The sequence below is a fragment of the Rhopilema esculentum genome, chromosome 4, assembly GCF_057945365.1.
Source record: "Rhopilema esculentum isolate cy_ngs chromosome 4, ASM5794536v1, whole genome shotgun sequence".
Classification (NCBI taxonomy): Eukaryota; Metazoa; Cnidaria; class Scyphozoa; order Rhizostomeae; family Rhizostomatidae; genus Rhopilema; species Rhopilema esculentum.
In genome coordinates, this window is record NC_142818.1 from 407,470 (window position 1) to 434,311 (window position 26,842).

Below are 26,842 nucleotides of genomic sequence, written 5' to 3' on the forward strand. Positions count from 1 at the left end.
TAACCAAACGAAGTTCATTAAGCACTTTTATACAAATGGTCGTCATTATGTTCGTTGTGACCCATACTCTAAGGATCCGAGTGTTGTGAAGATGTTCAGCAGAAAAGCAAAGGTGCCCAAGAGTCAGGGACTATTTTCAGAGAACCTGTTGTTGCAAGCCACTGCAGCATGCTAATTCCCAGTTAGCAAACTGAATTGGCGGCCTTACGCTTCGTGCCTATCATAGTACCAAGAGACTCTCTCCGCAAACTCATTTCCATCGAGGGTGGTGGTTGGTTCCTTGTCAAATTCCTTGCATTTCATTAATTGGGATCCAGGAAACATACCCATCGATTTGCAGTACTTATCACCAAATGGCCACAACAAGCTTTTGGACTGCATTGTTGCATCTGATAAGGGTTTTTTATCAGCAAAGCTTGAGGGAACATTAGCCATATAACTTTGATGCGATGGATCCGTTGATCGGACGCAGATGGACAAGATTTATCTGATGGCTAAGATAATTTCAAAAACTGGACTGGATAGCCAAGTTTTTCTTGGAGCAGCTGAGCCTAAATTGAAAGGAGCAGAAGGATTACAAAAAAACTATGATTAATGCGTGCTCATCCACAATTGCAGATGGAGAAACAGATGAGAACGTCGAGGGCAAGGGAAATTTTTCGTCATACTTCCTCATTTGTGACAGATGGGGTTTCGGTAAATGTAGAAGAACGAAATGGCTTTTGGGCACTTTTCGATCGAGATTTTGGATTAAAATCTTCGGAATATGGAGAAAGTCCTATCCAATGCATGAAAATATGATGTGCCGCTCATCGTTCTCAACTGGTATGGAAGACTGTTACTACGTCAACAAATGAAGTGAGCCACATAATTCAGAAAATTACAAAGATATCTGTGACATTATTAGCCTCGTATTTACGTTCTGTTGGGCATGCGCCCGTTTCGTTTTGTTATGTTCTAGGAGTGAGAATACAAAATGGAGTATTGAAACTCGAGTTGGGGTGTTCTTCGTTGTTATATACCGGATAATCTTTACATGGTGTCAGGTGAAAAACCCGTCTTTGATATTTAGAAGGTAAATGATTGCTTTGCTGGTTCTTGTTTCGCGATGATAGATCCGAATCCAATCGTGCCTGGGCCTAGTGCTTCCTCTGAAGGAAATAACGAAACATCATCGTTCATCTCTAAGGTGCCATTACCCCCACGATTAAGCTTAGAAGGGAATTGGGCAGAGAATTGGAAGCAATGGAAGCAAATTTATGATGCATACGAAACTGTTACGAATTTGAAGTCTAAACCAGACAATTTTCGAGTGGCTGCTTTCATCACTGGCATAGGACCGGAAGCTCTTCGAATACACAATTCACTTCCGTACCAGGAGCAGGGTGAACGTCAAGACATTGAGCGAATCTTCGAATTATGGAATACTTACTGTATTGGATAAACAAATGTGATTTACGAACGCTATAAATTCAAAAATTGTTCACAGGGACCTACAGAGTCAATTGAAACTTATGCGGCCTCTTTGCGTGCCTCGCAGCCACATGTGCATTTGGAACACTTAGCTAATGTTGAGTTGATACGTGACCGAATTGTTTGTGGCATTCATAACAATTATGTGCGACGTAAGCCACTGCAAGAATCAAAACTGACATTATCTAAATGCATTGACTTATGCAGGGCCACAGAAACAACTACTGCTCAAGCAGAAATAATGGCTGGCCAAGCTGATAGTCATGTCATCATGGCAAATTATTCTGTAAAGCAAAGCAGTTCAAGAAAGACCACTAGAGACACAAGAGGTTTTATTCCAGATTGCAAATTTTGTGGACGTAGCCATAAAGAAACAAAGAGAGTTGCCCAGTCTTCGGCGGATATTGTTCCGGTTGTGGTAAGAGAAACCATTTTGTTGAGAAATGCAGCTTGAAGCAATTACTAGCTATGCGAGATACATTTTCTAAAGCCAAGATAAATACAGTGAAGGAATAAAACACTTCTAGTGATGATGAAAATCTCATTGTTGAAATTTCACCCAAAATAATTTGGCAATCAATGCTCTGTCCCGGTCCCTTTCTAAGAACAAAATTTTTGCCTCCATGATTATGAAAGGAAGGCAAATTTGTTTTCAACTTGACTCAGGTGCTACCTGTAATGTTCTTCCAGATCACTCTTTGCGCATGTACAGTCAAGCCTTATTACCGATAAATGGTATTTGTAAACTTAAGGTAGCGAACCCAAAGAACCAGACTGAGTACTCTGTCAGATTTGTTATTGTAAAAGACTATGTATCATTATTAGGAGCTAATGCAGCACAAAAGATGGGACTGCTGACTGTTAATTATGTTAATATCTTTAACGCAAATGTAGGTAATGTTAGCTCTAACAGTATTCCTTCAAACAGCACAAATCAATAGGCACAACCAACGGTTGTCATGGAAACAGTTTTATCGACTACTGCAGAGGCTTCACTCAGTATTGCAGATACAGAGAACCGTTTTGGAGATGTCTTTGAAGGCCTGGGTCCCATGTCAGGCAAGTTGCACTTAGATGTTGATAAGTCAAAAACCCTTGTTGTCATACCGCCTCGCAGAGTACCAATCGCTCTTAAAGCAAAACTCAAGGCTGAATTGGAAAGGCTGGAAAATCTTCATGTCATTCAGAAAGTTACAGGTCGAACAGATTGGGTATCAATTTTCTTCATTGCAGAAAAACCAATTGGGAAACTGAGGGTGTGCATCCATCCCCAACACCTCGACAAAGCATTGAAAAGTAGTCATTATCCATTATTGCTCATTGAGGAGGTGCTACTGAGGAGGAGTTAGAAGGTGTCAAGGTATTCAGTAAAATTGATCTGAAGACAGATTAACTTTCAAATAGAGCTCGACGTAGAATCAAGCATGCTCACAACGTTCCAGACACAAGGCCAGGTTGGAGGTACCTCAGGATGCCATTTGGAATTAAACCAGCTTCAGAACATTTTAACGCAAATTTGATCAGTTTATTGAAGGCCTATCTTGGGTGAATGCAGTCGCTGACGATGTTCTTGTTACCGGAAGAGGAGAAACATACGAAGAAGCTGTCAAAAATCATGACATGAACATGCTGGCACTTTTGAAGCGATGTCAACAAAAAAACATCAAGCTGAACAAAGACAAATTCAAGTTCAAGTGCGAAGAAGTTTCCTTCATTGGTCATACTCTAACACAGAATGTTCTTAAGATAGACCCTGCAAAAGTTGAAGCCATCACAAAAATGAGCAAGCCCAAAGATGTCGCTAATGTACAAAGCATGATAAAATACCTGGCATTGGCATGATAAAATGAAGTATGCGAACCTCTGAGAAATTTGACTCACAAAGATGCACCATGGGTATGGGGAAAGATCATGACAAGTCTTGATCTGATCCACTCGCAAGAATTTGCGAGGCACCAGTTCTAAAGTATTTTGACCATAGGGCAGCAACAGAAGGCCAGGCTGATGCATCATCAAAGGGTCTTGGTTTCATGCTCATGCAAGGGGGACGTCCAGTGTCATATGCGAGCAGAGTCCTCACCCCTGCAGAGCCCAATTACAGCCAAATAGAGAAGGAGCTGCTTGCCCAAGTATTTGAAGTGGAACATCACCATACCTATGTCTATGGCAAAGAGATCACACTTTGGACGGATCGCAAACCACTTGACTCAATCATCAGCAAACCACACGCCTCTGCTCCAAGGAGACTGCAAAGGTTGCTACTAAAATTGCAATCATACGATGTTAAAATCTGCTATAAACCTGGCAAAGAAATTGCTCTAGCAGATACACTCTCTCGTGCATACCTGCCGATAAGTGAGAGACAAAAGTCCAAAACATAAGAAGAAGTCGAAACTATCCAAATGTCAAAATTTTTCTCTCAATTTCTGAGCCACAGCTGAAGGAAATCTAGCGAGAAACCAAATGTGACAGCACTTTAAAATCATTGGTGAATGGGTGGCCAGAAATAAAAGAGACCATTCCTCGATGTATACATCCATACTTCTCAATTAGAGACGAGCTAGCACCACAGGACGATGTAATATTCAAGGGTCAGAGAGCTGTTGTTCCAGAAACACTGCGCAGAAAGATCCGGGAGAAACTGCATGTAACATTCACAGAAATACAGAGCTGCCTTAGAAGAGCCAGAGAAGCAGTTTATTGACCTGGCATGAACAAAGATCTTATCGACTTCATCTCGAAATGTGAAATCTGTAACACATTCCAAAAAAACCAGGCCAGAGAGCCCCTCATTCCTCGTGAAATCCCAAGCCACCCATGGCAAAGAATTGCTGCGGAAATTTTCACAGTCAACATGAAGCCATGACTTACGTGAGACGTCGTGTTTTGGCTATTCCAGGTTTTTTTTAGACTTGTTGCACTGAATATACATTTTCATTAGTTGAAGCAATTTTGGTGTCGTGAAATGCACTGGTCATTTATTTCAAGGAGATAACCGTCCCACAGGAACAAGGTTTTTTAAGCTGCTTACGAAAAAATTTAATCTTGATCTGCTTGCTTTTGTCGCAGATGTGCTCACTGTGTTTTCTCACTACCAGAAGCAATTACAATATGACACAGTTACATTGGAAGATATGGGAGACTACACCAAAAAAGTGACAAAGAAACTTCAAAAGCTGATGCATGTTCCTCTTCTTGGTGGATGGACAGAGGCTCTGAATGAACAGATAGCCCAGTTAACAAGTCCAGAAAATCGACGCAACCGCCAGCATCATCTGTATGTCACAGACCAAAGAAATATAGATGCAATAAAGAATGATGTAATCGAATGGTGGAATTTCTGCGACAAAGGTTTGATCAAAACGAAGAAGATATTGCATTGCTAAAACACTTTGTTCACATGAACAGTTCAGCAGATCTGAAACAGTTGCACGTTAGGCTTTTAAAAGATCTCGACCTAGTGGAAATGGGACAGGAGGATAAAGATCTGATGTTATTAGATGATTATGAGCATTTCAGAGCACAGCCATTGTCAAGTCGCTTTAACAGGCTATTGATGTCCGAGTTGTTCCCTAACCTGAAAGTTGCATTTGCTAGAATTCTTGCTGCTAAGCCTCACAGCACGAACGTTGGGAGGCTGATTAACTCGAATGTTGCCCTAAAATCGTCTGGCCGTTAACGGATGCTGCTAGAAACTGAAAACAAATACCTTTATGTGCATCACAATATGCCAGCCCTTGACCAATGGGACCCGCAGTCGGCTGTGTTGGAGTGGATTAAGGCAAAAGCTCGTCGGAATAGAGAAGGACCCAATGGAAAGCAACAGGAATATTTTAAAGGGGTTTTCAAAGAGGCATCAATTGAACATAAAGAAGCGCTTTCCGTAGATGAAGAAAACTGAAGACTAAGAAGAAGAACTTTTAAAGTGAAGTGAAAATATACCTTTTGAGAAAATTATGTTTTTGGAACGTTTTTTGAAAACTGACGAATTTCAAAAATTTGACCAAATTTCTACCCGCTCTGAATTTCATGTAATAAAGTAAAGTCCTTACTATAGAATGTTTTTTGATGCCTGTAATTTCCCCAAAAATTGTTTGTTTAATTCAAATGCCATCTTTCCTAGCTTTCATTAGTTTCATCGTTCGTTTAAGTGTTCTTTCTCCTTATGTCTTTATTTAACAGTTTTATTTATTCATTTTTTCACTGAAGTAATAATTTTACAACTGCACAGACTTCTCTTTAGAACTGCACAAAAAGCTTTTAGAACTGTTCATTTTGTGTAGAACTGCACGCTATAAAAACCCTGGGCAATAGTAAATGATCTTCCCAGTGAGTCTCTATGTGGCTGTAGAACTTTTGTGACTTGTTCTTCCTTGCCTTGCATAGCTTTATTCTTATCTGCACAAGCGTTTCATAACATCTGCCTTTTTGTGATAATGTTTGCACAAAGGTGGTTGCATTCGCGATAATTTCTTTGGCGACTTCATTGCTCATCCAAACTCCCTCGAGCAGAAGAAACCAAAATTTCAAAATTTTTAGTTTCCTTGCTTAGAAATGTTCTTACTCATTTCTTTACTTAAAATAGTTGCCGATTTTGTTATACAGCCAGTAACTGCTTGTAAATACTTGCCGGCAAAGATTCAGAAATATCTTCTCCCAGGTAATTTAAGGCTTCTATGTATCAACGTACTTCTCGTGCTCAATCTTTAATAACCCCTGTCTAATTTAGGTGAATTTATGCTTCTTGACTCTTTAATAGAATTGAATGTATCAGATCATGTAAAAGGATTGATTAGTTAATCACAATGACTATTTAGAGATAGCTTAGAGTGAAAAAGCCTATTCGTCAAACGATTTATATGATGACATATTTAGCCTCATGGCCATTTCTGCAACTTACCTGTCAGCTACGATGCCAAGAACAACAGCACCGAATCCCCACCCAATGAAAAATAATGACGTTGTCAAGTACCCGTAGATTTCTTTGTCGCAGTAGAGGTCAAACTGAAAAAATAAAAGAAACAATATGAAACGTAATAATTCTGACCACAAACATTTTTTAATCAAGGAGGGGGTATCAAATACCGTGATTCCGCAAGAAAATTTCTCTTTTACCGTAATTCCGCAAGACTTTTTTTATTTTTACCGTAATACTGTTTTTTAAAATTAAAATTACCGAAAAAAATTGCAGTTTGAATTTTGAATAACTTCATTTAAGTTTAGAGTTATTTCTTGGGAAATCTTCAAAATTCAAGTATGTAATATATGCCCATATATAAGCGGAAAGTTTACGAAATATCCAAAACTCGTCCGCCCACGAAATATTAAGCTTGTGCAGGTCCCTTCTTCATCAATCTTTCTGAAATAAATTTTCTGAATATTTCATCATATTTAGCAGACTTTCCCTTCTGACCTTATACTTGTTCGGGAGATGAATCATGCCCGTCTTCCAGACATGCACTAGCCCTCGTTTCGAGGTCATTGCACATGCGTATTATCACTTGAAGCCCTGGCAGGAAGTTCAAGAATTGGATGCTCGCAGACAGAACAGCTGTATGAATACTGTTATTAATGCGCATGTGCTATGACCCCGCAACACTGATTGGTTTTAGACGGTATTGTTTCGAAACAAAGGACTGAAGGTTTTGTCTCCCGAAAAAATACCCTTTCTTGTTGGGGAGATGAGATGCAGCAAGTTCTTGAGTATGAAATGAGTACCCCCGTTTTGGGGCCATTGCACATGCGTATTATGCGTATTATATATTCTGAGTCAAAGAGGCATAGAACCCCCCGAGAAAGGAACAAACAGAACTTTGCGATTGAATTTCAAAACTAAGTGAGCGGTCGGAGCTTATCATTCACATTGACATGGGAGTTCGATCATAGCAGAAATATCTTTCATACTGAAAAACCTGCCTGGATTCTCTGTTGTTTTATGTTATTGTTTGTATTAAGGCCCACTTTACTTCCAAAGGTAAGCAAAAATATCAAGAATTTTATGACGCGGCCTAAGTGTTTACAGAGAGTAGACATTCGATTTAAACAATACAACCTGATTTTAACTGACCTCCGACACTAGAGCCAGGCCAAGGCAACTAAAACAACAGACAACGTACCTTCAATTCAATTATTCAAATTTTTAAGGCGGAAATCTTCGAATTTTGATCTTCCCCTTTTGACTACATCTACAAAAAGTTCCGAGGAAAACCCTAAATGAAAAATATACGAAAATACGTCCTTAAATTATATGCGTAAAACTCCTCAGAAATTACTAAAATTACTGTTCTAGACACGTTTGCGAGATCTCGTTGTGTACTCTGGCTTTTGGTGTTTAGGATGCTCGGGATATTGTAGGGATAATTCGTTAGAATACGCATGCGTCCCTGCCCCTCGACGTTGATTGGCTCGAACAAATCATTAAGCCTTTTGTCTCAAACAATAGGAGTGAGATCTCATCTCCCCAACAATTTCAGAGTCTTTTTGGTGGATAGTGGATACAACTATTCTTATTTCTTTTGTGCATTGCAATGACGTGCTTGGGTTGAGGTCGCAGGGGGGGGGGCAAAGGGTCAAAATGGCGTCCCTCATTCAGCTTTCTCCAAATTTTCCTTCAAAGTTTTGGAAAATTTCAGAAAAGTATGAGAGCTCGGAAGCACGCAGATCTGTATCTATCTATCTGTGGGCAGTGGCGCCCTCTTAGAGCTGGTCAGAAAATGCATCAAAATATTTACAACATCGCTCTAGACCAATAATTGTTTGAAATGGTGCCTAATCAGAACTTTTACTGCCAAGCAGGAAATTTTCGGCTGGTTCCTCAAAACACCCCGCAATTTCCACCTCGGTACGTCCCTGGTATCTACTTTGTGCAAAAATCATGTAGATTTAGCGTGAGATCTTGAGATGATGTTGGACGATCGTTGTTAAGCGCATCAAAGTTTGTAAGGAAGATTTTCGTTTTTTGATAATATTCACAATTGCAAGATTTAATTTTAACAAGATATATTATTTCATCATGATTTCAAGGCAAGTAAAAAAAAGAAATCTGTTAACCAAACCAGGAATTGTCATTTTGAATTCTAAAAGAATGGTTTCGATTTCTTGCCAAACAGTGGACCTTCATAAATTCCTCTAGCTGGTTACAGCAGGACATAAACTTACTGAGTGTTGCAAGATTTGAGTGAAATTAATGCGGTGAATATTACCAAATAATAGTAAACAAGACAAATTTACGAATAGGCCCAAATAGTTACCAAGATTGTCAAAAATGGATATCGATGGACGAAGCCTCTTATCATGTATACCAAACAAACCCAATTATTAAAAAGTGCAAATTATGACATATGAAATCATCTTATCCCATTCTCTAAAGTCTTCCATTTTATCTTGATAAAGTTCTCACTCTATAGATAAATATATCATGTATAGGGCTTTAAGAGTTCTATGAACTTTGCACGTCAAAGAGAAAATATCTTCGACATTTCTGAGCTTCCTGCAAAGAATTCTCTCCTGCTTACTGCAAAGTACAACTATCACTTTACAACTATTTGAAATGGACTTTTCGCTTGATCCATTAGCAAAAAAGCGGTGATCTGTCTTCTCCGGGTTAGCTAGGCCAGTCGAGAAAAATGAGCAAATAGTTGGCGAAGCGTGTTTGAAAAGCTTTGTTGAAAATCCATAGCACTCTTCCATACGATCATCAACTTTCATTGATCTTCAGGTGCTGGTCTCTTCCTGTTTGAGCGCTTAAAACAAGCTCTCGTCATCGTGCAGTCAAAGCCTCCACGAGGGGCAAATCACTACTGAAAATGGTGTACAAGATTAAAAATCACGAGATTAATTTGATTTCTTTGTGATTAATTTGATTTCTTTGTGATTAATTTGATTTCTTTGTGATTAAAGTGATTAATTTGTGATTGATTCATGACGTTTTAAGAATTAATCACATATTCGAAAGTGCTTTCAATAGATTTTTGTGCAATCAAACCCGTTTGAAGAGGCGACATAGGGCAAGATACATAAACAAAACGAAAATACATAATGGTAAGCCAAGTCATAGGTCAAATAAAACTAAAGTATTTCGTGAATCATATGACAACCTATCATGACAGTTTGGCAGAGATTTTTGTTACGTAGATCAGCAATCAACGAGAAATTAGTTTAAAACAGGGACGTTGTGGCCCCTAGAAAAGGGCCGGGAGAAAATGGCCATAAGGGGGCTCGCTCATTCGTATGACATCTCAAATCACAAACCACAGGTCGCCAAAAATGGTACGTACCAGGAAACCATACACCTACGAAAAAAATTAAAGGTGCCAGTTTTTATCATCTTTAAAGGTGCATTTGCCATGTTTGTTGTCATGTGTCCTCTTTTCTCTAACCACAGTCTCTTTAAGACTGCAAAAAATGTGAAGCAAATCCACATAGTGCCTATCTGATACAAACACAAACTTGACAGAGCACTTAGGACTGTGAGCGAGGCAAGCAGAAATTTTTTCCGGCCACGCCATTTAAATTAGCTTGAAATACATCTCAGAATGTCTTTTACAGTCGTTTACCTCTCTTAACAACTTTCTAGGCATACTTTGTTGCGTTTCGTTAAAATTCCTGGCTTTAAGTGGCCCCCTATACCTCGAGGCCTTGGGGCAGTTTGCCCTTCATTGTCTCCCTCTCGGCGGCCATGTTCATATTCCACGCATCTCTTTCACGGAGGTCTGTTTGTCCTGGGTTTTACAAACTTTCTTGAAAGGGGCCCATCGGGTTTCCCGCCTAGCCCCAGCTTGGAAGTACTTAGAAATCGGCAACAAAATTATGTTTTATCTTGTAGTTGTGTCAGCGACCCCGGCGTGAGAACGAGGCCTTCACTTTTGCTCATGTTCTCGAGTGTGATGGCAGATTTTTGAGCATGTACATCAAAGTGTGGAAAACCTTGAAACGGACATTTAATTTTTTTCAATAACATAGGCGAATAAACTTTAGCAAAGATTAAAATTTTTGCGCTTAATATGACTGGTGATTTTTTGTGATTAACATGATATTAACGCGATTAATGTGATTTTTTGTGATTAATGTGATTAATTTGTGATTAAAGTGTCATTATTTTTGAGAGCGAACGTGATTTTAAGCAGTGATTTGACCCTCGAGCGCCATTATGAAAACAGGACGGTCAGCGGTTTAAATAAGTTCCAATGAGCTCGTGAGATGGGTTCTAAGAGGGGGCTTTTGCTTATAGCGAAAACAATATAATACAATCGATTGCCATGGCTTCGACAGGGTTCGTTTCTTAAATAATACAATATGGTACAAAGGGTTGTCTTGGCTACGACAGGCCTCCTTTCTTTAGAGGAATATAATATGTTACAAAAGATATAGCCATGGCTACGACAGGGTTCCTTTCTTTCACAATAACATATTTAAAGAGCAGCAAAGGTTTTGTTACAAGAGGCCATTTGACGTAAGTTGTTCGAAAGTAAAGGGAAAACTGGTGTTATGTGTCTTTGGAAAATTCGACAGGGTTCCACAACCCTTGGAACCCAGTCTGAATTTTCGCCACTGGGGATCGTTGATAATGAAAGAATATTACACCAAGCAAGTTATTACAGGTATGACACTTCATCGTATTACAGGAAGCAAGGAGACGATAAAAATTCTCAATTAACTTAATCATACAATACCCTATGATTTTGTAAGAGAGCCAAACAAGTTTTGGGCTGAGCAGGTCAGAAGAAGCTCCAAAATTTCTATTAACTCAAAGAAAGGAATTCCGACCCATGCGACCCTTGATAATAACGATGGTAAACAAGAAACTGCAACGGGGGAAAGGAACAACTCACGACACTAACATGACGATATTTCAACCAGTCTTTAAAGGTACGTAGATGATAGTTGTTTGCTATGTCGAACATAATCGGATGGATTTTGTTAAGACTGGACAGAAGAAAGTTTGGGCATTTTTCTTAGGGATGAAAAGCGCTTTTTAGTGTCCTGTTCAATTCGTTGATACTCTTTGTAGAAGAAGAGATCCTGTTTTCCTGGCAGCTTTCTCGATCAAACGAGAACTCGTTTTGTACAAATTATTAATAGGAAAAGAAAACTTTCGACTCCAGGGACTAAAGAAGGAACTGAAACGACCCAAATTTATTCCTATTTTTGAACCAGAAATAGATTTTTAGTTACTTCTTTATGCAGCTAGAACGCTTTTAACGCCCCAATGCTGAAAAAGTGCTGCTCTGCTATGGTGATGGTTTTTTAAAAAACAGATGCAGTTAGTAGCAGCATCAGCGTGAAGAAAAAAGGGGGTAGGGCTAAGTTCCAAGCAAATCCTATAGAACAAAGTTCTGAGTAGGATATTTCTTCATACACATATATAAGGAAGACACTAAAATCTTTCTGTATTATGGAAGCCCAACACGGATGTGTTTTGATAATATTGTACTGTTTTCCATAGTAAAAATTAAAAACATGTGACCTATTCGTACACAGTAGGTATGTCAAATTAAGTTGCCATTGAGAAAAATAGAGGACCTCTCCTACCTGTCCCCACCTGAAGTCGAGTTTACATTTTATAAATGACATTTAGTATATTAAATATGAGAAAAACGATAAATGCTTTGCTGTCTCCAGCGAATCTGCATTTTAGAATGTGAGAAAAACGAAGAGGAAAGAAGTGATTATGAATAATCCAAAATTAAATCATGCTCATTTGCAGTTGCAACTTCAGATTTTTCAACCAATGCTAAAGCCATTTAAAGTTTTTTAAAGTAAAAAGAGAATAAAGAAATTAAAGATTTATCGGCAAGAAATCCCGAAGGCTATAACATGGATACAACAAGATACAACCAGCGCTAGCATATTTCTAATTAAAATCGCTAGCATATTTCTAATTTCCAAGAAGATACGAACTGTCTAATATCAATAGCTAATTTTATATCGCTGGCATTTGAATCACGGGAATCTTTTAGGAAGTCCTCTAAGTGCATATCCTCGTAACATAAACTTTCTAGCTCATAATCATTTTTCATATGTTTATCTTTGTATTAGCTGTTTGCTGTTTTCTGAGATTTATTGTTAATTTGAATTATGTTAACTTGTGTGTATGGTAACTGTGTTGGCGATGGGCCATTTCGGCCTACAAGCCTTATTGTAAAAAAAATAAACGCCCTCACGTGTAATTTACTAAAATCGACCAGGGTTACATCTGTCAGTTTAAGTGTGCCTAGTATCGAAGCAGGAGTAAAAAAGAGGTCTTGTAATTTGGTGTTTGATACCTTGCAAGACAACGTCTGTGATGCAATGAAAGGTTACTTTGCTACCAATGCTCATGGGAGAAATACTAGAAACGGGCAACATCTCGTTAAGATTCCTCAAGTGAAAACTGAATTTGGACGCAAAGGTTTTTATTATCTGGCAGGGAAAGAATTTAACGACTTACCACAAAGTGCCAGAAAGATTGAATCTAAACTCCTTTTAAGACGATTTTTAGAAAATCATTTTATATGATTTTAAATTATTTTATCTCTAAATTGGACTGTTAGTGGACATTTCTATTTAGTTTTTCGATCTTTTACCATTAATTTATCAGTGCTTAAATATCAGGACACTAATGTATTGTACTGATAGGTCATCTTGTCAAAACATTCGCTTATTATTGTTTTAACAGGATGTTAAAACAATGTTTTGTTCTGATGACCATCTACCTGGCTTGATAAATCTTTTGAATATAACTCCCTGAACATACAATTTTTTTTTCTTAATTTAAAGTTGGTACAATCTGAGCTATATTTAAGCTAAATAAAGCCAACTAATTTAACTTACCAACGCTGCATATAATTTGAATCAAATATAACTGATCTTGCATACGTATTTCTTGTCAAAATCACAACAATTGAACGATGAAAATTCAAAAAAAAATTCTTTTATTTTTGTAAAGTTGGTGATTGTACTTATTTCGTTAGGAACTGAGTTCCATATTTGGGTCGATCTGTTTGACAAAAGTCTTGAGAGCAGAAGGAAGCATGTAATCTGATATAGATATAAGTTTCTGGCTTCATTATGTATAGTGCCGCTGAGAAGTTTGGAGGCCCTGCGGCAGAATCGAAAGAGGAGGCCCTTTGCTAGCGAAGCGAGCAGAAAAATTATGGCGACAATACCCTTCAGATTACCTAAAAATTCATTTCAGAATATTTTTTGCAGTCTCCTTACAATCGTTTAAAAAGTGGCACAATTTTGTTATGTCATAAAAATTGCTTTCACAAACTGGAAACCTCGCGAGAGCCCTAAACCTCAAGGTCCATGGCCAATTTTCCATCGCCACCACCTTTGGATAACCGTTTTTGTGAGCTTGTGTTTTGGTGTCATTAAAAGCAGATCGTGAAGAAACATTTTAGATCATCGCCACAAAATGTCACCTCTTTGCTCATTTCGTATAGGACTCCTCCTCGTTCGTATAGGACAACTCCTCAAATCAAGCAATTCAAGGGTGAGCTGCAAGGGGCAGGTAAACTGAATTTTGGAAAAAGGGGTACGTACTCAGTGTGCCCCCCAGTTCCTACGCATTTGCTTGAACTTAAGACATCATCGATGGCTTGACTGATATATCGAACATCATGAAAGTTAAAGAGAACTTATCAAAAAACATATTTCTATTGATCAAATTTTTGCAAATCGTTCTTCAATTCCCATTAAAAAGGAAAATATTGACTTTTGTCTTGCATGTAGGTATCAAGAGATGCTTGAAACCTAGATTTTATTAGCATTCAAAATATTCATATGAATTAATATAGCTCGGAAATCAATTTCTTGAAAAAGGGCACTCTGCTGCCCCAGTGCTGCCCTTCACCACTAGGGCTGCAGCTGCCCCCGCTGCCCCCGCTGCCCCCGCTGCCCCCGCTGCCCCCGCTGCCCCCGCTGCCCCCGCTGCCCCCGTGGCTCCGGCGCCCTTGCCGAAATATCGCCCAATTTTGAGGAAGATTACCGAATTACCGACAGGGAAAAAGGCAAATACCGCAATACCGTCAACCCCAAAGAGCTGGATTTGAATGAAAGCAACTCAAGGGCTGAGAGATAATGTAAGCAGCTACACAAACACATTGCCAAGGAAATTTGCTTGTTAATTTCTAGCCTTGCTTTGCAATAAAGCAAACTTTTCATTAGAATAAAAAGTCGCAATTTTGCTGTTATATTGTTTATCATTTCTTTTAAATTTGTTTGTTTTGTCTATAGTACAAAATTTTTTGTGTGGATGTAAGAAAATTTTGTTGGGTCCTTTACCTACAGTCTCACTAAATTATCTCAATATTTTGCGAAAGAGAACAGATTTGGTGCAAGTTCCACTCGGGAGAGCTTCTATCTTTCCTTTTGCACACTAAGACACTAAAAAATCGTTTCCTTAAAAATGTGTTTAGCATTCGTTGGCAAGTCAAGTGTCATATACTACCAACATCGATTTTTTCTGAATGTGCACCATCCAAAGAAAGTACTTTATCAGCATGGACCAGGTGTTATCATAGCGCGTAGAGATAATTAGCGTCAAGACAAGTCCCTTTTTTGTTGAAAATTCCAAGTCACTAGGTTTTAAAAGATGGTGACATGAATATAGGAGGCATGGATGGTTACACGTTTATCTTGAATTAAACAAAATTTTCCCCTTGTTGATAGCAGAGTTGGTTGCTTCTGTTTTTGTACTTAAGGTCCTTACAGATATTACAAGTCTTCAAACATTTCAAATGTTTGAAAATAAAACAAATTATGACTTTTTTGGTCCTGATTCAAAGCCTAAATTCAACTAGCCAATGATTTGAATGTTTTTACTTTCAAGCTACAGCCTTTTCATAATTACGTTGTTGAATGTTTTATCAATTGTCGTTTCACTTCAGTACTTTTGGTTTTAATTTACTTTTTATGATTGTTCTTGCAGTAGTGCTGAGACAGTGTTTTACCTCATTATTAGGTTGTGTATTTGCATTTACATAAATAAATCAAATAATTAATTGATTAATAAACGAACAAATAAGTAAATAAACGAAAAAATAAGTAAATAAAACAAAAAATAAAGAAAACATGTAGCTTCCTAATCTAGTTTTCTTCAAAGCATTTGATTTGTAAACTTTCATTTTCCAAAACCAGAAATCTTGTCAATGGATTTCAAATCATTGCTTAAAAGCCAGCTCGTTATTTCGAAAGTCTATATTCCACTACATTATGCTGTATTTATATTCCTTATAATTTCTGCTTAAATCAAGTTGTTGTAAAGTACTGCGTAGCGGCGTGCGCAGCAAATTGCAGCTCAGCACGTCGGCGGTGGATCAGATTAGATTGGAGTAGGGAGTAGGAACACGCGGTGATGTAAAGTGAATGCAGTTATAAATATATATTAAAGTTTTGTTGATATACATATGGAAATTTTTCGCTCTGCATTCTGCATAGCCCGGTCCACGGTTTAAAGTTTATAACACAAGTGTTTTATCTTGATATATTGCTTACGACATTAAGAAATTTGTAGGTTGCCCTGAAGTAATGAAACAAGTAGATAAAAGTTTTTCGGAGGTAATGCTTTGCGCTCGGTAACCGGCTGCAGAAAAGACAAAAAATCAGCCGAAAAATCAGCTGGCTTCCCGCAATGGAAACCATCAGAAACAGTGCCCCCAGTGCCTACGGGCCTCATGGTAAAGGTAGAAAATATTGCTCCAATGAGAGTTTGTACCCTTGTGTTTGAGGTAGCAAAATCTGACTTATATCAGCAGAAAGCGCAGCTTCTCAGCTACCAAAAGATGTCTCAGATTTTTCAAATTCCTCCTCCCCTTGGAATTATACCCTGTTAATAATTGGCAAAAAAATTTTCTTCCCTCTCATAGCTGTATTTTACTATAAAAAGGGACCAGAGCAAATACAAAAATTTTGAGACTCCCTTGTTTACCCGATATCTATCCTGGCCGTGTGCAAAGTTTCGAGCCATTCAAATGGGTACAAAATAGCTTTTTCGTACCTCTATGTAGAGGAATTGCAAGTCCGGAGAAAAAGAGATTTCCATGTACAGCTGTGTTTATTTAAACAAGCTTACCGTAAATCCTCGAATTAGCCCCCGAGTGCTTATTTATTTTTGATATTTTTGGACGGGGGCTTTGGACGGGGGCTTGGTAATTCAATAAACAACATAGGCAACCTCAGATGGCAAAAGCCATCAAATTGGGGGGTCCAATTCGAGAATATAGATAGCAGTGGGGGCTTATTCGAGGGGGGACTTATTGACAGTTTGTACTTTTAAAGTGGGGGCTTGTTCGAGGAGAGGGCTTTTTTAGGGGGGCCAATGCAAGGATTTGCGGTATTGATCTTGAAGACTCCCGGATTACACTGTGGTTTACGAGTGTACCTTGCAAGTGCATGGATGTGCCATGCGACCACAACCGCAAAGCAACGATAACAGGTCAAGAGATTTTCAGGCCTCAAATAAAAGTTCTGATAGAGAAATTATGGAAACCTTCGTTTACATGGGATTTTTTCAATTTTCAATATATCTGTTAGTTTCAAATTTGTATCATTGTGTGCCTTGAAAATTCAGCTACTTGAATGTGAAAAAATCGAAAAATAGATGCTTTCATCCAGAAAACGTTTACCGTAACCTTAATAGGTGCTGGTTTCATCACAATGTGAACTCGCCATTATAAAACCAAAGGCTGAGAGACGAATCTTATATCGTGGTCAGGTGTTATACACTGGGGGTCACAAAAGTATAGAAACGGTGCTAAGAATGGCGGCTCACAGAAGCCAAAGACCTAAGCCGACACGTTTTTAAAACAGTAGTTCAGCGCTAGGGGGTTTTTGTAACAAACGCTTTCGCCACAAAATTTCTAGCGTAATTCCAATGGCTTTTGAATCAAATAAATTTGAAAGATTACCTTACTGTTTCATGGGTAAAAAGTCAAGGAAACGTTGGACCGATGCTTCAGGAAATTTCTGGAAAATATTTTCGAAGGATTCACAAAGAATGCCTCAAAGTACAGAAGAAACATAATAAGCATAAGAATATTTAATTAACCTTGAAACTTAATACATGCACCTTTGTTCCGGCCTTAAACATCTTATCGAGAAGATCATTTTGGCCAAGATATCAGGCTTCAGGTTACTCAAAGTGATATCAGTTGAACAATTTCTAAAGCTGTCATTTAGTGATCAAAATAGTTTGCTTGCTAAATAACATAGACGCTTTGGCTGAAGATGATTTTTTCATCAATTTTAAAAGCAGACTAAAAGTTGAACCTTTTGCTTTAATTTATTGATTGTCATGTGCTTAGATAATGAGTAAATCATAATTTAAGATTAATAAGTCACTAACATCAAATGCAGAGCAACTCAGTATTGAAACTTTAAAATTGAAGTGCACGTCACTGTCCCAGTTAAAAGTTTTTCATGAAAAACAAGCTTCAAGCAGTTTGCTTCGAATTTCAACATTATTCGATCACGTTTCTTCAATAAATTGACACTTCGTGGTCATTTTTCATGAATACTCAGATAATCTTTCACAGAATTGTTTTGAAGCAATGCTTCAAAGTTTTGCTGGATTTTCCCCCTCAAATCAGCGAACCAATCATTAAATTTTCTTTAAGCCGAAAGTCGAAAGAATGGCGAATGCATTTTCCCGCCATAACCTATCGTTTCCAAGCCCCTTCACCTCATATTTCTGATTTTGAAATTGGTCGGCTTAGGCCAGTGGTCACTGTGAGCCGCCATTTTGACCTACCGTTTCCATACTTTTGCGACCCCCGTGTAGTTTGATTGCCCGTGCTCATGAGATGAATCGTCGCAAATGCTAAGTGCCTTGTTCATTCCAGACACAGCCGTGTTTAATAAGCAAAATATGCTAGCTAGTGTCCCAGAACCTATTATCACATCTACCCACTTCACTTCGACCTAGTAGTGCTGAAAATCAAAAACACTTGCTATCGACATATTGGATCAATGTTGTTCCTAGCCTCTTCTCTTTCATAGCAAGCCACTATTTTTGACTATTTGAAATTGGATCACAAGTTATTCGAGGTGAATTTTGTGGTAAAATGGAAGCTCAAAATAACAAAAATGGAACAAAAGTCAACTTTAATGCTCAGCTTCTAGTGATTTGCCCCTCAGCTTCTTTCCTTTTGACAGAAGGAGCAGGTTCGTTTTACCGTTTCGGTCCACAAAAAGGGGTTAAATTGAATGACGCTCTAGTTTTTCTGCAGGCCAAACATTTCATGTAACTAACCTGATCTCATTTTTTCTTCCTCTGGGCAAGACATCAAATTATGATGCTGCTTAGCCACTTAAAAAAAGGATGAAATTTATCACCATGCTGGAATTAACATGAGAAGAAGCCATTTGCTGCGGGCTTGCCCGCTAGGCATTTGAGAACCTATGGCGTGGCGTGGGTTGATTTCATTTTTAGAGGCTGATTATGGCAATTAGCATAATTGCAAATCTATGATTTCTGCTCTTGGAATAATTCTGGTGCGATATGATGGTTCTTTTTCGGACCAGTTTATAATAAAGGTAAGAGCAGAGGGGTAGTGCTAACACCGGTATAACACGTTCTAAATAGAGATTATCCATATTCTAAAGTTTAGAAGATAGACAATAGCTACACCAGATGATCATCTCTGCCATCTGGTGATTTAGAATTTGGACAAATAACCATGTTCTAATCATCTCACACAATCATAGTTCCACACATGTTAGCTGCGGCGCTGTTTTCCCTGGGGCTTTTGAGTTGTCAAGGCGCTTGGCAATTTGTTCGTAGCGAAGCGAACACTGTAGCACAACCACAACACAAACATCGCGCTTGGGTTAATGGCGCCGGTTCGAAAAAAGAGAAATTATTGCCGAGCACGTATTCCAACAATTTCAGTAAAGGTGGTAAAGTGCAATGGATCTTCAAAAGTGAGAAAGATTCCACTCACATGCAATCGTCCTGCTCTGACTAATTCTAAGAAAAGGGAAGCTGAGTGGCCTAATTTACGTCTTGACCAGCAACCACCACCATCAGAGAGCCTTCCACATGGATATGATATTGAAACAGATATCATTGCTAACAGATGTGCCCAAGAAAAATCACAGGCCACTTCTTATAGCACCAGAAAACGAAGGGAAGAAACTGCATGGAAAAATTCTCGCGAAAAATTACAAGAAGCTTTCGTGTCACAGCAGTTTTTGCCTAACAGCACAATTTGCACTGCATGTGAAGATTTTGGAAGGCGACTGCCAAACATGCCGCTGTAAAGATTGTCGCTGCAAAGATTGTGGCTGGAAGCAGGTTTTTTGCCTAAGCTGTGCCACATCGATTCATAGCGACCGCAACCTTTTTCATGTATTGGAGATATGGAAGGTGAGCTTTGCATTTCTTGTTCTCATATTTTTGCATCCTTTGGTATCTACCTATATGATTAGGCAAGACAACAATTTCACCTGTACTTTAAAGCAAATATTCATTTAATATGCATGATTGAATCACACTTCAAATCGTCATTTTTTCAAGCAGTACAAAACTTCTGTATGTTCGATGTTTCACACAAAGTTGTTTAAGATTTTGTATCACATTGTTTTTAGTTTTAAGATTACTGGTTTTGTATGCACATTATACTGATTGTAGTTTATTTTCATACTTATAGGATGGTGCATTCATCCCCCTGTTTCCCAACACAAAAATTTTAACACCACCAGGTCATGGTTCATGTGGCACCATTTATGACATCAGAGAAATTATATTCTTAGACTTGCAAGGTACTTTTTACTAAGTTTTGCTAAAGACAGAGCTGGCATAATAGGTTTTATAGACACTTGTTATATTATAATAAAGTACAATAATTTTCTAAGTGTTACAGAGACTCTTAAAATAGTGCCATGATTTCTCCATCATGCCAAGAAGCATGGAAACAACAAACATCAATAAATTTTGCAAGAATTGTTTAAATTACTTATAAATTGTAGTTAAATGTGGTTAAGCTGTTGAGCAAATGAAATATGCTATTTTTGCTAAAGATAGTATTTTGAGCCATGTATCAGTGAGTTTAAATGAAACAACGTCATAAAATAGTAGTGTTTTTCATATGATTAATCAATTAAAAATGTATGCTTATGTGAGTGCAAAATTTTATGAAATGCATTACTTATGCACCATTATTTTTAAAAATTTTAAATGTAACATTATTATTTTGTTTACAGGGCGACAGCATATTAAAAAAGTGCAGTTTTGCTCATGTCAGTCAGATGCAGAGGCTCTAGTGTCCATGGGATTTTGGCCTGGGACAATAGAAAGACCAAGAGTTGCTTTTGATTTGCAACTAATGGACCTCTTCAGTCAACTTCTTTTTGAATGCCATTGCTCGCTTGATAAGCTTTGTGCAATGATCTCATTGTGGAGACATCCTTTGCTACCAGTTTATGTAAATATTTAATTTTATCCATACTGGGAATGTGTCTCATACTTTTATTAACAGGGTATGAGCTTCTATCCTTTTTTGATTTTTTGTCCACTTGTGATTTTTTGCTTCATAAGAAAAGCCCTAGTTACACTTTATTTTATTTTATTTCATTATTTCAGGTACAGCATATCTACCCAGTTCTCAACTCTTCATCATTTGATGAATTTCGGTAAGTTTATGATCTTTCCTCTTTGACAAGGATGGAATAACAGTGTGCTGTAAAATGTGATTAAAGTTGAATTGTTTTCTGTTCAGAATGAAGACAGTTTTTCTATTGCTGATGTTTTTAGTAGTAATGATTTTTGGAACAATTTAGTTTGTCAAACATAAACTGAGAAAATATAAAGAGAGCCTGGTCATCCCCAGCTTTCCACTTAGCTTGAAAATATGCTGAGATCAAGTTCTTACCTATCTGTACCCCTGCTTAAAATTTGCAAACAATTTGTACCAGCAAAAAATAATTGTAAACATTGTCATTTTAAGTTGAAATTTCAACTGCAACCTATTTAATTATAATTTGATCTTATAATGAATGAAATTTCTTCATTCAAGATTTTTTAAAGATTCTCTTGGTATTCAAAAAGATGATTGCGTCTTATGTCCAAGGGTAAGTCAAAATATATTATTTATTATCCTTTCACCCTACAGCTTTATAGCTATGTTAATTCAAGCTACTTATGAATTTATAATTAATGATTTTGTTATATTTAAGTTAAATTATGGCAATATTCAAGATGTTGAAATTTTAGCTTATTAAGCCCTTTGTAAATTCTGTCACGACTGCCTTATTAAAATAATTTGAGATGGAAGGATGTTGTTTGCTCAAAAGAAGAAAAATTTTCTGCAGATTTCAGTCTATATTTCTCCTCTTGAACTGGAAATTTTATTCTTCAGCCTGGTGATGATGGACCCCTCATAGAGATAATTGATGCATGTTTTGGTTTTGTGAGAAAGAAGAGTGCTGGTACCAGTTTCAGTTGCCCTAGATTTGAAACCAGAATGTTTGCAGATCAGAATGATGTGGACAACTTTGTTTTAAAACACTCAAAGGAAATCAAAAAGTCTGAAAATGTAATATTCTCAAACTTAACTTTGCTTGTAGTTTGAATAGAGATTTTCTATTAAATGCCTAAAAAATAAATTTAGTGATAGCGCCACACAGCTTTTGTTATGTTTAAAGAAATAGCCATATTCCAACACATCTTATGAAACAGAATAATTACATAAATAATTAAAAAATACTGCCAAACATACTGTATGACTCTTTGACATTAATTTCAATATGATTTTTTTATCAAATTCAAAATATGTTGGGAATATTTTTTTCAATATGATTTTTTTATCAAATTCAAAATATGTTGAAAAAAGAAAATACAAAGAACCAAACATGTTAGTTTTGCTTATATATGACTTTTAGGCTGTATAACCTGCTTTATTTATCGTGGCTCGTTTTTTTAGCCATGTAATCAATACAAAGCAGGAGAAATAACAGATTCGATACGATCAAAAGGGAAGAATGCAAAATATGACGAGAAAGCAGTACTTGGTCGAATTTGTCGACATGGTCACCCAAAAGGCTTCATCAGTCTCAAGCATGGAGAACGGTTAGTTGAGCTCATTTTGGTTAACTTTAACTTCACAATTATAAACATAAGATTTATTTTTCTGATAAATATTTGTGTCAATTTTCTTTTTATTTCAGAATTGCTTATGCAGTGTATGAGCTGAAAAGAATGGTGGAACCTTACAAGAGTTCCCCAGAAGTGAAGCTAAAATGCATGTATGACATTGCCTGCATACTGGATGTGCACTTGCAAGTATGTTTTTAGAAGATATTTACAGCTGGAACTCTCTGTTGCAACTTGTACCAAAGTGTTTAAGTTTTGTAAGATATATTTTGGAGATGTTTTCATACTTTTTCTGAAAATTCCTTTGTCCTCCCATTTAGAATAATAAAGATTATGGATTGGAAGATATTTTTGACAAGATACAATTTGGAATCCCAATTTTCCATTCATATGTCCATAAATCTAGATGTCAGGTAAGTGACACAATATATTGGTGTGGACCAGGCCTGATGTTTTGAGAAGAGCCATAGATAGCTCTTGCTCCCCTCCAGGCTCTCCTCAAATGCTCCCCTCCAGGCTCTCCTCAAATGCTCCCCTCCAGGCTTTCCTTTGTTTCTATTCTTATTTATCTACAAATAGCTCACCTGAAAGTTACTAGAAGAGCTGTTTACTCCTCCCCTGTTAAAATTCTTATAGCCAGGCCTGGTGTGTACTTCTTCTCAGTTTAATATCAAGTCTCAATGAACTTCTTATATTGTAAACAAATGAATTGTTTACTGCAGTGTATTTACTTAATGAAGATGCCAGCCACTTAAAGAAAACCCTAAAGCACTACATTCTTTGGTCTGACAATCCTTTGAAACTCTTCTAGTTAACAAATATTTGATTGAATGACCTGTGTTTTTTCTACCTTCTGTGTAAATGCAAAACAGCAAAGAGCCAATAACACGATTTCTCTTCTTTATTTTCTTTTTATTGTGTTTGCTTTGATTCTTCATCTAAGGTCCTGTATTCTCCTCGACGTTGTGATGGATTAGGGCTAACTGATGGAGAAGGAATTGAACGATTGTGGTCATATCTTCGAAAGTTTTCATATATGACTAAAGAAATGAAATCTAATAGAAGAACTGACACTCTGACAGAGGCATTGCTCCATTATGCCAGACGCATGTTGAATAATCAAGGTTAGACAGTAAACACTTAGAGAAATTTGTGGAAATTTGAATGATGACAATGGTTTACGCAAATTCTTTGTTATGACTTCTAGCCAAGTTTTAAAATCTAAAAAGCTAATGTGACTTTTTGAGCAGTTTAATAATCTTTGTGTGAATAAATGATGTCTTTAATAAGAAAATGTATACTTCAAAACAAATTGGTGTTAATAAAATGGGTAACGAAAATAAATTTGTTATCAATTATTACCCTCAACATTTTATAGGTAAAACGATTATTCGTTCCTTGAAAAGAGCCAAAGAAATGAAAAGTAAAACGATTTGTGAATTAAGAGATACTTTTACTTTGATTCCAGGTAAGGAAATAATGTTTTTATGCTTGCAAACTCAATTATTAGTAATGTTGCTTGTTTTATTACTTAGATATGTTCTTTGTCAAATCACAATATCTTGTATGTATGTGATTTTCATCACTTCTTTTGCCACAATAGCTTTAGGAATTTATTATGAATTATGAATTTAATATACTTTGCTATTGCTTTTAGAAACGAACAACAAATCTTTCATTGCCCTTACTTATATAAGTATAATAGATATGTGTTGTTTCGTGATTGAACACGCTTTTTTGAAAGTATATTCATTATAGTTCATTTATCCATTTTTATGCGAACATTGCAAACATTTTTAGAACATTTTCTTCATAGAATTGCCAAAAGAAATTACTGCAGACACCGTAGAACAGTGGAAGGATGAGGAAATCCAATTTTTTTCCAAGAATTCAAATGGTAGTCAGTAATTCTCATTTTTTCGTTGATGATTTTTGATTATAGATTTGTAAATTTGTTTTCATGTTCTGTTTATATTTTCAAATTACTTGGGAGTTTATTGTTTATTGTTCATAGATAGAGACTACGTCAGTTTTAATGTTAAGTGATAAAACTATCCCTATTTTCTTTTAATAGTTTCCCAAGAAAACGAAGATGACTGGCGATGTGATTATGCTTCACTTCTTTGGAACCATTTTCTTTTGAGGTCAGGGCCTTTTTATAATGATGGACTATAGACATTTTTACTGCATATTTTTTTAAATTTCTTACATTGATGGAGAAGTGTCGTTAAAGTAGACAAGATGTTCCATCTATCCATAGATTGCAAGATGCACGTTTTCCTAAATGATAATCATGTAATATAATAGAAATTTCATTTTGTGAAACAATAGCCAGAATATACAAACCTACCATATTCAAATTGTCTTTCTCGTCATTTTGTGCAGGAATTCCTTAGCAAGTTTTGAGATTGTTGATGAAAATGAAGGCTCGAAGTCAATTATTTCTAGCTTGAAGAGGTATTTTTTAGACCTTGTTTTGGTTTGTATATCCCAACCGTTATGTGTAGTTTTTATTCTTGTGGACGGCTTATAATTCTTGTGTATGTTAATAAAACTGCAATGGCATGTTGTCCTGTCCAACGGCAGCTATTGAATATCTGTATGTGGTTTAAGTTATTTTTTAATCATTGACTCAAATGAAATATTTCTTTCTTTATATTGCTCCTATCAAAGTGGGTAAAAATAATTGAAACACTTTTGCGTATCTACAGGTTGGTTGCTCATTTCCCCATGCCTATTTTTCATAATTAATTTTTCTTAACTACAAATTGACAGCACATATCATAAAATTCCTTTCAGGTCAGATATGAAGCTGAAATTAATTGAGAAGAAAAGAAATGTAAAAACAAGGTGGAAAGTTAATGACCTGTCATTCATTGATGCAATGAGGTTAGCTGAAAAGAGGAAGTCTGTGGTTTTTCTTGAGCAATTGCATTCAATGACAGTTGAGCGACAGATGCAAATTTTGCTTAAAGAAAAATATTCACGTAAGTATTGTTATAGAATGCATTATTTTAGTACAATTTAAAATTTTCTTTTCTTTTTCTATGAAAATAGATAGTGCATGTTCAAAGCAATTAAATAGCTTTTACAATATATTCATTGTCAATATAAAGTTTTCCTGGACACCATCTTTTCTGTTTTTATGTTTTAGCAAGTTTAGTACACTTTTTTCACTAATTTATTACTCAAAAAGGGTCTTTAAAAAAACTATAGTTTATTTACATCTAGATTTTTTATTAACACTCTATACCCTTTGTATCATTTGCATTATTACTAATGAAAAACGTATCTTTGTAAATGTTTTTATGTTTTTCAGATGGACAAAAACAGGCCATTCGCTTGTCAAGAAAGCTGTCAAAGCACACAAAGAGGATGAAAGAGTTCATCTCAAAGTACAATGCAAGGTTGTCTGTTCTAAATGAACATGTGCCTGTGGATATCAAACAGATTTCTTTCGACGATGCCAAGAATGTGCACTCAAAGATCTTTCAAACTATTGCTAAGCCTTATCTTGCAAACACATCACAAAATGCATCACAAATCCCATTTGAGACGAAGAAGAAGATAATCGATTTAAAGGAATTAGAAAAGAGATGTATCGAGGAGGAGGAAATGCTGGCGTGTGAATGCAAAAGGCTATTGAGCCACAAATTATCATTGATGAAAGATATCAAAGAAAAGGTCAACGTTTTGCAGAAAAAAGAGAACGCATTTTCCTTAGGACTGTCATCTGTTTTATCAACTCACTCTTTGGTCTTATCAAAACAAATTTTTTGCGAGCGTGAAGCTTATAGCTCTTTCTCAATTGAGATACCAGAGTTTTGTGTAGAGCCAGAACCGGAATACATGGTTCAAGTATGGCATAAACACAGACAAGGGGAAGACACCGAAGAGAGTGAAGACAGCTCATCCTCTTCTGAATCTGACGAAGAATATATTGATGACAATTTTGAATATTAGCTAATGATGCTTTTAACTTGCTATATAAAAAGTAATTTGTGTTTAAATTATGATGGTTTAAAGTTAAGCGAAGTGCATATTTTGTTCTTGTTATCGGTTCTTGACGTTTCCACTTGAAAACAGACATGTATCAATTTAAAATTATGATTCCTCGAGAGTCGTTTTGTTGCTGTAGTACATTTATCCTTCAAAATGCTTTAGAGTTCTAATTGACAAGTAGCAATATCCTATCTGTATAGTTTTACGATTTGATAACACCTTACAACATAAACACATTAAGGCCTTAATGTTGAAGATCCTCATTTTGAAAAAAGACATCTACTACAGGGAAAT

At 36.7% G+C, this 26,842-nt stretch overlaps 2 protein-coding genes across 3 annotated transcripts in view; one reads left to right on the forward strand and one right to left on the reverse strand.

The window, feature by feature from the left end:
* The window catches only part of LOC135691403 (solute carrier family 22 member 15), a 50,914-nt gene that overhangs the window by 9,959 nt on the left and 14,113 nt on the right, over positions 1–26,842 (reverse strand). Inside the window, exon 2 of the mRNA XM_065209255.2 lies at positions 6,374–6,477. Coding sequence (XP_065065327.1) covers positions 6,374–6,477 — 104 coding nt within the window. The remainder of the gene's footprint in view (positions 1–6,373; positions 6,478–26,842) is intronic.
* Positions 19,019–26,576, forward strand: LOC135688639 (uncharacterized). Of its 2 annotated transcripts, none has more exons than XM_089116104.1 (16): positions 19,019–19,822; positions 20,106–20,217; positions 20,659–20,879; positions 21,038–21,087; positions 21,471–21,525; positions 21,813–21,989; positions 22,377–22,522; positions 22,621–22,735; positions 22,867–22,959; positions 23,490–23,670; positions 23,925–24,014; positions 24,363–24,446; positions 24,621–24,690; positions 24,932–25,003; positions 25,346–25,533; positions 25,866–26,576. In XM_089116104.1, exons 1-16 carry the CDS (start codon positions 19,496–19,498, stop codon positions 26,507–26,509), a joined length of 2,625 nt encoding a protein of 874 aa, XP_088972230.1. In that variant the 5' UTR covers positions 19,019–19,495; the 3' UTR covers positions 26,510–26,576. The 2 variants fall into 2 exon arrangements, with proteins under 2 accessions (XP_088972230.1, XP_088972231.1); XM_089116105.1 differs by having other exon boundaries at positions 24,363–24,443.

Bases quoted from the DNA above. Each gene is read 5' to 3' on its own strand.
- LOC135688639 (XM_089116104.1), top strand. From the start codon at position 19,496: ATGGATATGATATTGAAACAGATATCATTGCTAACAGATGTGCCCAAG. The intron at 24,015-24,362 runs GTAAGGAAATAA...TTTTCTTCATAG, and splicing joins TACTTTTACTTTGATTCCAG to AATTGCCAAAAGAAATTACT. The intron at 24,447-24,620 runs GTCAGTAATTCT...TTCTTTTAATAG, and splicing joins TTCCAAGAATTCAAATGGTA to TTTCCCAAGAAAACGAAGAT.